The 14,460-nt window shown below is 51.3% G+C and overlaps 1 protein-coding gene across 1 annotated transcript in view; it reads right to left on the reverse strand.

Moving 5' to 3' along the window:
• Positions 1 to 14,460, reverse strand: part of PRDM16 (PR/SET domain 16) — a 448,451-nt gene that overhangs the window by 315,232 nt on the left and 118,759 nt on the right. The window contains exon 2 of the mRNA XM_004384316.1: positions 1,176 to 1,525. Coding sequence (XP_004384373.1) covers positions 1,176 to 1,525 — 350 coding nt within the window. The remainder of the gene's footprint in view (positions 1 to 1,175; positions 1,526 to 14,460) is intronic.

Here is a 14,460-nt window from a genome sequence, read left to right on the forward strand (position 1 = left end):
AATTTCTACATGCACAGTTCAGTGACATCGACTATGCTCTTCCAATTGTGCTGCTATTCTCACTTTAGATGAAGGCTTACAGAACAAAATAGTTCCTCATTTAACAGTTAGTACACATGTTGCAGTTAGTATACATACTGCCCTATGACAATGGTTAATGACCTCACAACACATCAACACTATCCTTACTCAACCTTGGGTTCCCTATCACCAGCTCAACGCAAGCACTTTTGAAAGTTGTGAAACATCCAGAAGGAATCTAGGTTCGTGTCTGCCTTTTCTGCCTTGGCAGGGTCCCTGCCAAAAATACCACTGGGAATTGGCTGTGTGGGGTTGGCAAGAAGGCCCTGGCCAATGAAGAGGTATGATTGTGGGGGCCTTTTAGTCCCAGGAGATACCTTCAGTGGCCAAAACACTGGGGCTGAGCATCTGGCAGGGCCAGATCAGGACACCTCAGAGGCCCAGCTCTGAGCCATCCTGGGGGAAGCCTGAGGAGGCATCGGCACTTTCTCACCTAATGGGCCTCCCCTTCCAGCCCTGCTTCGCGGCAGGTCAATTCACATGGACTTCAGAACCATCCAGGCCCCTAGGACTCATTAGGGGAATTTAAACAGCAAGACGTGATGCTGCACTCTACACAAATCCTAGAAGTGGCCCTCTAGTGTTCTGTGGAAGCCTCTTAGAAAACCGTCTGACTTAGGTGCAGTGGGCGGAATGACCCAGGGCGTCTGAGAGCGGCACAGCCCACAGGAATGTTCTAGAAGCAGCTACAGGCTGCTCGGCCCGGGAACGAAGCCCCATCGGTGGAAACTTTCCCAGAGCCATGCCCCTGTTCTCAGGACATCTCCATCTCCCACTCCCCTGTGACTGCAACCTTAGCACCTCTGATCCCCCCAGCAGCACGGATGTCTGAAGACAAGAGCTCATTAAAGACACATTTCCGGGAAGAGAGCTGGCGCAGCCCAGGGGGCTGACAGGCGTCCACCAGGACTGCCAATGTTTTCTGAGTCGAGTAATGTAAGCTGCGGGATAAAATAAGCCTGGGAAATGTGACATTCGAACGCTCTCTCCGCCTGGGCGTCCGCCTCGGGCAGTGGCTGCTCAGGCCAGTTTTATAAATAGATAGCACATAAGATAAATAGCTGTGATCAATCACAATCCTACAGAACGCTCACCTCCCATCCGAAGTCGGTCTCCTTCAGCGTGGTCCGTGGCGCTACCATGTAGGGGCCAAACCGCTCCCCAACTTCCATCTTCTTCTTGGCCCAGATGCCCAGCCCAGCCCCTGGGATGGAGGACTCACGGAGCTCGAAGTCGGGAGGGATCGGAATGTCCTCGGGAATGTAGACAGGGGCCTCATACGGCGAGCCCTCCTTGGGGGTGAAGTCCTCGCTGGTGGGGAAGGGGGAGGGCGGCCCCATGGGGATAGGGGACATGATGCTGTCTTCTGTCTCGTCCTCAGCACTCTCGCCAGCCAAGAGGTCCGGGTCGGGCTCGTACATGTTATTTACAACGTCGCCGTCACCTGAGGGGAACAATACAGCGTCTTAGGCTCTGGAGCACACCCCTGCCCAGTGAGTGACACGCAGGGACCCCCTGGGGCATGGGACATAATAGGAATCGAGCGTGATCAGACGTCTACAAGTCACCGACCCACCACCCCTGCCCCAGGTGATGCCACCCCTTCCCCACTCTGAGCAAAGCAGCAGTTCCTCTATGTTAAAGGGTCCCCAGGATGAGGTTCCACACAGTTTCTTTAGATCCCAACACATATAGCTGCCTGCAGCACAGCCAAGTTTTCTCTGTCTCTCCACTGCCTTCACCCACCCCCCATCTGTTCGTTTGTCCTACTGTGGTGGCTTGCAGGTTGCTGTGATGCTGGAAGCTATGCCACCAGTATTTCAAATACCAGCAGGGTTACCCATAGTGGACAGGTTTCCGTGGAGCTTCCAGTTAAGACAGACTAGGAAGAAAGGCCTAGTGGTCTGCTTCTGAAAATTAACCAGTGAAAACCCTATGGATCACAGCAAAACATTGCCCAGTACAGTGCTGGAAGATGAGCCCCATACATTGGAAGGCACTCAAAATACACAGTGGTTAAAACAATGGACTTGAGCTTACCAACGACGGTGAAGATGGGGCAAGACCAGGCAACATTTCATTCTGTTGTGCATGGGGCGCTATGAGTTGGAGCCAACTCGATGGCAACTAACAACAACAACATTTTGAGTTTACAAATAAACATAGCACATTTCTAGGCTGCTAGGTTGGAGGTTCGAGTCCACCCAGAGGTGACTCAGGAGAAAGATCTGAAGATCTACTTCTGAAAATCAGCCGTTGAAAACGCTATGGATCACAACAGAACACTGCCCAATGTAGTGCTGGAAGATGACCCCCAAGTTGGAAGGCACTCAGCATACTTCCTTCAGCAGCTTAAAGACATGTCTGATTCTTGTGCTTTGGGAGAGCAAGGGAGAAAGTTGCCTGCACTTCAAGTTTGTGGACAGAGGGTGAAGCTGTCACACCCAGAATCTAATCGCAGGACAAATGGTGAAATATTTGTTCCTGAACCATTTCGGTCTGGATCTGTAGCCTTGGAAATCACAAAACTAAAACATATCCAAAGTTCTTGGGATGACTTCAGAATGTGGAAGCTGACTCACTTTGGGTTTCTGTGAAGTTCTGCTCTGTGCTGCTCCCCAGCATCCGAGCTGGATGGGCAGCTCTGTGGGGTCAACCAGGCCCTGATGAGGTCCTCTGGAAGTTCCCTGGCTGATGAGGACAGAGGCCAACTGAGATCATGGATGTCGGACTCAGGAGGATACCGGGCGCAGGGCTGAGCACTAGGGGGCCCAGCTTGGCAGTCTGTGGGGTCAGTCCTAAGAGATGGTTGATGCTAAGATAGGGCTGCTCAAAACAAAACCAGACCAACTCCTGGAAGCTAGCAACAACAGCAACAGCTGATGATAAAATGTGGGCCCAGGGAGGAGCTGGCAGAGCAAAGAGTAGGTCAAAAAGTAAGAATAGCAATTCCGCTCCGTGACAGACACCCAGAAGAACTGAAGACAGATGTTCCAGCAAGTACCTTCCACACATATTCACTGCAGCATGATTCACAGAGCCAAAGGTGGAAACAGGCCAAGTGTCCCTCAGCTGATGAATGGATAAACACAACGTGGTCTAGCCCCACAATGGAATATTACTCAGCCATGAAAAGCAACGCAGTTCTCTTTATGCCTGAGTAATATTTTATTGTGTGGATAAACCACATTGCGTTTTTCCATTCATGAGCTGATGGACACTTGGGCTGTTTCCATGTGATATATACTACCAAGTGGATGAACCTTGAAAACATCATGCTAAGTAAAACAAGTCAAACACAAAACACATGTTGTAGGATTCCACTGATACGAAATATCCAGAATAAATCCATAGAGACATAGGGTAGATTAGTGGTGGCCCGGGATGGGGCAGCAGGTGGAAGGGGGAGTGACTGTTAGTGGGTACACGTTTCCTTTGCGGATAATGAAAATGTTTTGGAACTCGATGGAGGTGGCGGTAGCACAAGACTGTGAATGTACTCAAGACAACTGGACGCTTCTCTTTAAAAGGGTTAATTTGATATTATGTGAATTTCATCTCAATTTGAAAAAAGAAGTAAGGAAAGAGCAAGGAGGCACAAAGGGACAGGGTCAGGAGGTATGAGCTACGGCAGGCCACAGGACACCGATGGCTTGCCCCACTATCATTCCGGCCTCTCGACCCCTGATCTAAATATTGCTGTTTAAGTCCCTCCTCCAGTTGCTACTTTGAAAACCTGTGAAAGTGACTTGAAGCTGTGGTCATTCTGCCCCTTGTCTTGCGTCCCCCCTCCCAACTGCCTGCTCCCTGCCACAGAACAGTAGCCTCCGGGGGAGAAAGAACGGGTAAGTACCAGAAAAATGATTTCGGGTTCCTCCCACTGCCTTGCAAACGGATCAGCTCGAGAAGTCACAAAATGTTTTCTTTCAAAAGAAACCAAAGTCATGAAAAAAAAAAAAAAATGCATGGGGATAACACTTATTTAATTTAGCAGCATTCACAGAAGTAATTATTATGTTTTAAGTGGCCAACGGTTCCTTTTTAATTGACTCGTGGGATCCTTTGAGATACGCAGCAACAGAGCTGCAGCTGTTGTTCCCTTCACCCAAAGATCTGGAGTTGTTTCGGCGTGAAAGCACACCCCCATATGCCTGCCCATGACTGCGTGAAAGCGGCAGAAAGGTGAATTAGGAGGGGGGTAATTAACGTGCCACCTTATTATTTGGAACTGGGAACCGCACGGAGCTCACAAACAAAATCAGGTTGGAAGCCGGGCTCCTGACAATACGCTTCCTTAATTCCTCGGGGCAGTGCTTGCTTTTGCTTCCAGGACAATTGGGAATCGGGGAGGTGGTTTTAGCGCGCTCAGCTAGGGCTGAATGTGGGGACGGTCCCCATCAAGTGCACATTCATTTCAGCCGCTTGTTTTCTTGCTTGAATTACACTTCCCCAAACCCTCACCTACTGCAGGAAAATCACGCTCTCTGGGCAGGTTTAATTTACTGGCCGAGCAAACCGCTTCGGAGGGGAAGGGAGTGTTTCCTGCTGATTAAAGGAAGGGCCGTGCACCGGGCCCCTGGCCTCCATCCCCGCGGTCACAGGGGTTAAGTGGTTGCCCGGAGCCTCCAGGAACAAGCCAAGTCCCCATTCTGCGGTGCTCCCTGCTGGAGGAGAGGGCTGTGCCTCTTTCAAGGGTGGGGAGAGGAGGCTCTGTTAGTATGCAGAAGACGGTGAGGAGGGGTGCAGCACAGATTCCCGAAGGCCTGGGCTGGAGCGCTGCGACTCCACCGGGGAGACCCTGCACACACTGCTCAGATCTCAGCATCTCAGCAGGAGCTGGGGGACTGGGTGTAAGATTGGCTTTGCTCACGCCGAAAGTGAGCCCTGGTGGACACCTCAGGGGCCCCTAGGATGCCCCCTGACATGGTCAGCCCTTGCTGAGTCCCCTCCAAGATGGTCAACCTGGCTGGGACATCCCCTGAGATGGTTGGCCTGGCTGGGATGCCCCCCAAGATGGTTGGTCCTGGCTATGACATCCCCCAAAATGGTTGGCTTAACTGGGATGCCCCCCAAGATGGTTGGCCCCACTGCACAGGGGTCCCTTGGACACCCCCTGAGATGGTTGGTCAGGCTGGGCAGGGGCCCCTGGACTCGCCCACCCCAGGCTGCACCCAGCCAATGGCCCTCATCCCCCAGGCCTCCATCACACGAGTCGGAGGGCAGTCCTAAGAATGTGCATGTTTTATGACATTGGAAATACAGGCTGCAGGATGGTGTGTGATTTCCTTGTGAGGAAAATGGAGATTCTTTAGTGGGGTTTTGTGGTCAACTCAGACTCAGGGTTCAAAATTGAGAGCATCATTCCTGAAAACTCTTCCGGGAGACCTACCCCAAAATAAAAACTAGAGGATGGGAAGGAGAGGGCTGGACGGGCCACCAGACTTAGCCGCCCAGCCTGCCCAAGTCCCAGCGGCCACACCGCTCTGCTTTTGGGGTTTGTCCCCACTGTCCAGCATGTGCTGAGCCCCCATTTGATCACATAAAATGGGTCAGATAGTGAAGAAACCCTATGGCTCCTGGGTCTGGGACCCACAGCATTGCCTCCTGCCCCTTGATGCACCCTGAGATTCCACCCAGACACCCCAAACCCTTAGTCTGGGGCTGGGAATCTTCTAGCCTTCTGCTCCCCGCCCCCAAAAATAAAAAATAATCCCTGCACAGAAACCACTCACCATCTCCCCAGAGAACTACATTTAGACATCAATCCCACAATCAAGATTCTGGGGCCCCCAGAGAACGGGGCGCTGGGCATCGGCCTGACCCGGTGCACAGGGCTGAGCTGTGGCAGGGCCCTGCGTTCTCCCCTACACGGGGGCCAACGGCCCACCCTACCAAACAGGCAGAGTCTGCGGGGGTAGGATTAACAGCAGAAGGGTCGATGGGCGACCCTGTTCCTGAAGCTTGAGGTCTTGGCTGCCCAGTGTCTGGGACAGAATCGGGCAGATGTAAACAGAGATCCTCGGTGGGAGGAAGCGTGAGGGAATTTTTCTGAGTCACTGTCTGGTTTGTTTGCATCCCTCCTCTATTGTGTGACGCGGCTTTAAGGAGAGGCCACTATAATGCTGGCCCCAAGGCTGCCCTCCACAGCGGGCCCAACAAGCGCCACACCGGGGCCGAGGTCTCCCCAGGCATGGAAACTCTGGCCTCTGACACCTTCACTGTGTGTGCAACACACACTTGCTGCAAACACTGTGCTTTCACACCCCTCCACACGGCCGCTGTGTCCAGAACCAGCTCCTCCTGCCTCAACCTCACTGCCCTCCTGGGAACCTAATTTGCTCCAGAAGATTCGCCCCACTCATTTCTGGATCCTCGCCTGGCCTACTGTAGTCCATGAGTGTCTCCTGCAGGGAAGAGGGCAAGAATCCACATCAACACGCCCAGACCTACTCTCCAGGGTGCCCAGGTCCCCAGAGGTGCTGCCCCTGGCACCGTGAGTCCACCATGTGTCCACTCTGCTACCAGCCTGTTTGCTCATCAGGAGCAGAATTCAAGCCAAGTGGAGGAGGCGCGTCTGACGAGCTGCACTTAATGTACCAACATCAGCACAAAATACCATTGTTTTCTAGGCCACCTTTATGAACTTGCTCCTCAAAATGGCAAGGGAATCTGGGGGGACAGGGAGCAAAGTGTGTCAAGGGAGGAAAACAACAGAGATTTCCAGAATAGAGGACTAAGTTTCTATTTGGAGCTACACGGGGGCAATTAAAAGTGGTTCTTATGGGCTCAAATATAACAATTGTGAGGATGGCATGGGACATGGCAGTGTTTTGTTCTGTTGTACTTAGGGTCACTATGAGTTGGAACTGACTGGATGGCACCTAACAACAACAGATTAGTGGCTGGCAGATGGGGTAGCGTGGTTACTAAAGGACCACATGAGACATCACTACAGTGACGAAGCTGTTCAGGATCTTGACTGTGGTGGTCACTATGGCGATGGAGTCCTTCAGGATCTCGACTGTGGTGGTGGGTTCAGTAACCTACATCCACAAAGAGAACTAAACACACAAATGGAACAAGTCTAACTGGGAACACTGGAATAAGACCAGTGGATGTATCAGTGTCAATATCCTGGTTGTGATGCTGTACTATAAGATGCAAAATGCTACCGTGGGGGATGGGGGATGGAGGCAGTGGTGGTTCATTGATAGACTTCTCTCCTTCCATGTGGGAGACCTGGGTTCAACTCCTGGCCAGTACACCTCAGGCACCGGCACCACCCCTCTGTCAGTGGAGGCTTGTGTGTTGCTGTGATGCTGAACAGGTTTCAGTGGAGCTTCCAGACTAAGACAGACTAGGAGAAAAGGTCTGGAAATCTTCTTCTGAAAATCAGCCAACTAAAACCCCATGGATCACAATCTGCAACCTATCACGGGGATGGCACAGGACCAGGGAGCATTTCATTCCACTGTGCACAGGGTAGCCGTGAGTCAGGGGCTAACTCGACAGCAGCTAACCACCACCACCACCACTAGGGCTAACAGGTGAAGTATACAAGGGACTTCTCTGCACCATTTCTTACACCTGCATGCGAATCTACAATTACCTCAATAAAAAGTTCACTTAAAAAAGCACCTACTTAAAAAACAAACAAAAAACCCCCAAGGGTTCTGTATTCTCCTGTGTCTGCACACTGACGTAGAATCCCTCAGCTCTGTCAGTTCACAGGGGAACACGCTGATGATTTCCACCAGAGACTCCTGGTCTTGGCCTGGGGGTGGAGGGGAGAGGGCCTCTCGGTAGCAAGCTGCCCACTTTACAGATGTGGAAACTGAGGCACAGGGAGGTAAACTCACTTGCCCACAGGCCCACAGTGAGGGGCAGAGCCCAGGTGGACCGTGGCCCGTGCCCCGAGCCACCACGCTCCCTGTACCCAGGCACCATCCCAGCCTGGCCTGCAGGGCTGGCACCAGTACGGAGGTGTATCTAAGGTACGGCAGGTATGGCACATGCCCTGGGTGCCACTTGAAGGAGGTGGGGGTAGGAAGCCACCACTGAGCAGTTTCTATTAGCTGTCAGTTTCCATCGCCAGCAGTGAGATCATTCAGCAAGTTGAAACTAATACTTTCATATTTGAGAGCCTCCATGGATCAAGACAGACTGTGTGATCTTGCTCTGCTGAGTGTGGAAAGAAAAGAAATGGAAAAAAATGACTTTGAGCACATCATAGGGCAATTGTCATCAGTGAAAAGAAGGAAGCTGCACTTGTAATTTTCACGAAGTGCCACAACATGCTAAGTGAAAGTTAACGAGCTTGACTTGTATTTTTGAGCGGATATTATGGTAAAGTTATCTAAAAGTTGGGTGTTAGATGTTTGCACAGTTTGGACAGGGGACAATTGCCCCCCGGATGCAAGTTCAAGGGGGCGCCAGACACAGCATGGAATGACATTCCAAAGTGCTACAAATATGAAAGGTGCCTGATTGAGGCAGCCAGACAAGAGGGGCGAAGGTGTTTCTGCTGACAGGTCATCGCTATCAACGTCTATTCATCTTGAAATTAGGGGGGCACACAACTTAGAGATTGCCCCTGGGCACCTGTTACCCTCCCTATGCCTCTGTCGGGACCCCACTCTTGCCTCCGGCTGTGGCCCTCAGTATCACCCTAGCCCCAGGCAGAAGGGTCCTGTTTTGGTCCACGCATATTCCACATCAGCACAAAAGTCAGGCCTGGGAGAAAAGTGTGTCTTGGAGGCCACCCGGTCACTTCCACACCTGGCCAAAGGTGAGGACTGTGCCCAGCAGGTGCGTTTGGGCCTGGGCAGGTGTGGGTTGGGTCCCCTAGGAAAGGCCAGCAAGGCACTCACTTCCCCCACCCGACACACACACACACACACACACACACACACACACACACACACTTTGTGGACCACATGTCCCCACCTCTCCCCATAGGAGGAAGCACACCTGTTTTCAGAAACACAATGAAAGGCAATGCTTCGACCCTTGGGCTGCAGACTCAGAGGTGTGCGGTGTTTTCTGAGTAAGTTGTACCTCGCCCTTAAACTCAGGTTCAGGAGCAGGAGCAGAGTGTGTCACCCTTACAGAGAAGAGGAGAGAATGCCGGGAAGGGATCCACAGGAGGACAAGTGGCAGCAAGGCCTGTGGATGGCCTGGCCTGGGAGAGATGTGGCCATATGACATGTGGGCCCAGGGTCCCCTGAGTGACAGCTGGCTGGCAACCGTCTTGGGGTCTGTGGGCCGAACCCAAATTGTGCTCAGGTGATTGATGCTGACCCTGGGTGGGTGTCCCTGCCCAGCCAGACAAGAGAGGAGAACACTGGAAGAGAGAACAGTGATGGCATGGCCCCTGCCTGAGCCTAGTTGCCCTGCAGGGAAATCGTGGGGCTGGCGGTTGTAACCCCAGCCATGGCTGCGCTGGGCCAGATGAAGGTTTGCTAAAGGAGCTCTGACAGCAAAAGATGGTACTGGCAAACCCCACCCAGGGCCTGCAAGGTCAAACACATTGTCTGTTCTTGGCAAAGCCCTACCTTCAGGCCTGGGATAGACGGCCCTGCCCAGTGAGGACATGTGGCTGACCACGGCCCCAACTGGGCTGCACCTCGTCCCGCCCCTCCTCCTGCCCTGGTGACCTGCTCATCCTTGCCTCCCTGAGCTGCAGGGCCACCAGGTAGGGCCCCCCAGACACTGCAGCCTTCATGACTGGCACCTGGAACTGGGGCTTTGGAAGGCCACGAGGGGAAACATCCCAGTGCACTCCCAGAACAGGGCCCCAAAGGCCCCTGTGCCCTGCTCAGATCTCCGAACCCACCTCACTATTAATGGTGCAGGTGGGACAGAGGGAGCCTCACTCTCATTAGAGGCCGTGACATTGGGAGGTGCCGGCATCTTCCCGGATGTAAAACCGGAACATTGTGCCTACCCTGGGTAGTGATGTCTACGTCCATGGTGGGCCCTGGGAGGAACACACTGGGTCCGGCCAGCTTCCTAGGGAGCTCCCAGCCACCCAGATCTCCCCGAGAACACACTGGGGCTAAAAACCCTTACATACGTTCTCCTGAGTTCCAAACGCACCAAGGTCAAGCCAGGCACTTGACCTCCCACTTCCAGCACTGTGCGGGGCACCCAGACACCTGTCTCTCTGCTGCCCCCAGGGAATTTATAGCTGCACCTCTAGGAGGGGTGCCTGGAGGTGCAAACTGCTGCAAGGCTTTTGTGGAAGAAGCCGTGAGCCCCCGAAGCCCAGCATCCTATGGTGCCCAAGGCGAGGATGGGGGTGGGCGGTGAGCGGGCACTTGAGTCAAATGGAATCAATGGACACTAAATTCAGCTGAATTGGAAACTAACTGAAGGTCCAGTCCCCTTGTCTAAAGATGCTGGGTGTATTTGGGGTACAAGGGCAGATCCGAGCTATCACTGGGGAGCCACAATTGCGGGGCCAGTGAATTCTCAGGGGACTCCATCACAGCAGCGGGGGCAACAGAGTTTCACATGCCAGGAGCAGATCTGCCTGCATTAGCCACCACGGAGCCCACCCAAGCCCAAGGGCAGCACAATGAGTGACCGTTCCAGTCTGTAGGGCAGACACTTGGCAGCAGGGTGGGTCTCTCTGAGCGCCCTGACTCCCCATGACCACAGAAACAGAGCAGCTGAGGCAGGACAGCCTGCTGGGGCCCAACCCTGCAGGTTCCACATGAAAGAGTAGTGGGAAGGTGGGAAACAGGGAGGAATAAAGTGGTTCCACCATGGCCTGAGAAAGCCTGGTCATCCCTTTGCATTCCAAGAGTGTTGGTGCCAGGTGGGTGGGGGCAGGACTGTTTGGGGCACATAGTAAACCAAAACCAATGCAGCTGCTGTTGGGTCAAACCCACGTGTGTCAAAGTAGAACTGTGCTCCACAGGGTTTTCAATGGCTGACTTTTGAAAGTAGATTGCCAGACCTTGTCTTTCACCTCACCTCTGGGGGAATTTGAACCTCCAAACTTTCAGTTAGCAACAGAGCGCACTAACCGTTTGTACCACCTAGGAACTCCAGGGTGCAGTAAACATGTAGAGAGTGATTCCTCACTTGACGCCCATTCAATAAGCTTGAACAAGGAAGTGAGGGATGAGGAGGTGGCGAGACTAGGAGGTGGCTGTCATGAATTGAATCGTGTCCCTCCAAAATGTCTGTCAACTTGGGTCATGATTCCCAGTATTGTATGATTGTCTACCATTTTATCATCTGATGTGATTTCCCTATGTGTTGTAAATGTTATTACTATAGATGTAATAAGACGGATTAGTGGCAGTGATATTGATGAGGTCTACAAGATTAGGTAGTGCATTAAGCCAATCTCTTTTGAGATATAGAAGAGAGAAGTGAGCAGAGAGACATGGGGACCTCATACTACCAAGAAAGCAGTGCCGGGAGCAGAGCACATCCTCTGGACCTGAAGTTCCTGCCCTGAGATGCTCCCAGACCAAGGGAATACTGATGCATCACAAGGACCTTTCTCTAGAGCCGACAGACAGAGAAAGCCTTCCCCTGGACTGTGAGAGAAAAAATTTCTCTTTGTTAAAACCATCTACTTGTGGTATTTCTGATATAGAGCACCAGATGACTAAGACAGTGGCCGTCTGTCCCCAGGTGCCATCATGGGTCAGAATACTGGGCCTTCTCTGAGTTCATCTGAGCCCCTGACTGTAAAACAGCAGGACCAAGGGGGCCTCAGGGACCTGTTCCCTGAGTCCTGGGGTGGCGGTGAGCTCCCTGAAGACCTGACATCCGGTCACCTCCTTCTCAGGGCCCACAGTAACAGTCCAGCCCAGGTTGAGGGCTGCGAAAGGTGTGCTGAACAGGGTGAGGTGGAAAGATCTTAGAAGTAAGGTGTATCCAGTTGTCTTGGGACTCTCTGCTCCCTCTAGCTCAGTAGTTCTCAGAGTGGGGTCCCCAGACTCCTAGGGATTTGTTAGAACTATAAATTCCCAGCCCCACCCTAGACCTGCTGAAGTAGGAACTGTAGGGTGAGGAGGGGAAATTCATGCTTTAAAACGCCCTCTGGGGGTGTCCCCCAAGCTTGAGAACCACTGCTGTGGCTTACAAGGTGGGGTCCATGACACACGACAGGAAGCTCCCGAGTGACGGGGTGCATCCTCTGGAAATAGAGGCTAACCCAAAAGGAAGACAAGTCTCCTTGTTGTTGTTAGCTGCCATCGAGTTGATTCCGACTCATGGCGACCCCACGTGTGCAAAGTAGAACTGTGCTCTATAGGGTTTTCAAGGCTGTGACCTTTCGGAAGCAGTTCACCAGTCGTGTCTTCTGAGGTGCCTCTGGGTGGGTTTGAACCATTAACTTTTTGGCTAGTAGTCAAACACTTAACCATATACACCACCCAGGTACTCCACCAAGTCTCCTCGTTGTTGTTATTGTTCTTAGGCGCTGTTGAGTCAGTTCCAATTCATAGCAACCCTCTGTACAACAGAACGAAATGCTGCTCAGTCCTGCACCATCCTCACAATCGTTGCTATCTTTGAGCCCATTGTTGCAGTCACTTTGTCGATCCATCTTATTGAGGCTCTTCCTCTTTTTCACTGACCCTCTACTTTACCGAGCATGATGTCTTTCTCCAGGGACTGGTTCCTCCTGATACCATGTCCAAAATATGTGAGACGAAGTCTCACCATCCTCACTTCTAAGGAGCATTCTGGCTGTATGTCTTCCAAGATAGATTTGTTGGTTCTTTTGGAAGTTCATGGTATATTCAATATTCTTCACCAACACCATAATTCAAAGGCATCAATTTTTCTTTAGCCTTACCTTATTCATTGTCTAGCTTTCACATGCATATGAGGCAATTGAAAATACCATGGCTTGGGTCAGGCACACCTTAGTCCTCAAAGTGACATCTTTGCTTTTTAACACTTTGAAGAGGTCTTTTGCAGCAGATTTGCCCAATGCAATACGTCGTTGGATTTTTTTGACTGCTGCTTCCATGGGCGTTGATTATGGATCCAAGTAAAATGAAATCATTGACAACTTCAATCTTTTCTCCATTTATCATTTGCAAGCAAGGTTGTGTCATGTGCATATTGCAGGTTGTTAATGAGTCTTTCTTCAATCCTGATGCTGCATCTTGCTTCATATAGTCCAGCTTCTCAGATTATTAGCTCAGCATATAGACGGAATAAGTATGGTGAAAGAACACAACCCTGACGCACACTTTTCCTGATTTTAAACCATGCAGTATCCCCTTGTTCTCTTTGAACGACTGCCTCTTGGTCTATGGACAGGTTCCCCATGAGAGCAATTAAGTGTTCCGGAATTCCCATTCTTTGCAATGTTATCCTTAATTTGTTTAAGTCTCCCTAAAACTTACAAAATCAGCAAACCTGGACTGATACCCACACAGACCCTGACATACTTCAAAAAAGTACAGCAATTTGCCATTTAGCCAGAGAAGAACAATCAGTAGTAATTGCACCTCCAGCAACCCCGGTCTGGCCTCCAAGAAGAAAGTCTGAGCTTTAATTTCTTTTTTGCATCAGAAACATTGGAAAGTAGATGTCACTTCTAAAGAGGTCCTTTTAAAGAGGCCATGTCTCTGAAGAACCTGATTTTCACTCTGGCTCATTCCATCATTGCAAACCTGGCCCAGGCTGAGCCAACATGTTCTCAACAATGTGCTGCCTCACTGATGGTGGGGACATTCGTGGTGTATTTTTAAATGACCTTGTGAAAGTCTCCCCTTGCTCTGTCTGGGTAGATGTGGCCTCCAAAGTTGTCATCTCTAGATCCCCCATTAGCGGCTTTCTTTTATTAAAGGATTTTTTTGGGGACTCAAAGCCTGTGACAATCTCTCTGAGTGTTCCTTCGTCCTCTTCACCCTAGCAGATTTGCCCAGGAGAGCATCCAAATAGCACTCCATTCAATTCTGGGCTTATATTTCCAATAAAACCCAGACTTGGCCAGGGCTTCCAAATCTGTTTTTAACCGAAGCCTCCCACACAGAGACTGTGGGCCACAGTGAGCCCCGTGTCTTCTGGAAGCATCTCCCCACTCCGCGATCTAGGTTAGCTGTGAATCTGAAGCCAACATCATGTCAACCAGCAGCAATGACCCCCGATCATGGGAGAGGGACGGCCGAGCATGGGTCACCCCTCTCTCGAAGGCCAACTCTAGGTTTTATTAATGCCCCAGGTAGTTTTAATGTTCACCAGCCCTACCAAAGGTAGTATTTAAAACATAATGTTTAATTTAGTTCAGCTTATTAAATAAGTGTGGTGGCAGAAGTGAGGTGAAGCATAGTCTCCAGCTGGCCACATGGCCATCCTAATTCTAGAACTAATTCAGGAGTGGCTTTAGAAGCAATCAGA

The sequence above is a fragment of the Trichechus manatus genome, unplaced genomic scaffold (assembly GCF_000243295.1).
Source record: "Trichechus manatus latirostris isolate Lorelei unplaced genomic scaffold, TriManLat1.0 scaffold00122, whole genome shotgun sequence".
NCBI lineage: Eukaryota > Metazoa > Chordata > Mammalia > Sirenia > Trichechidae > Trichechus > Trichechus manatus.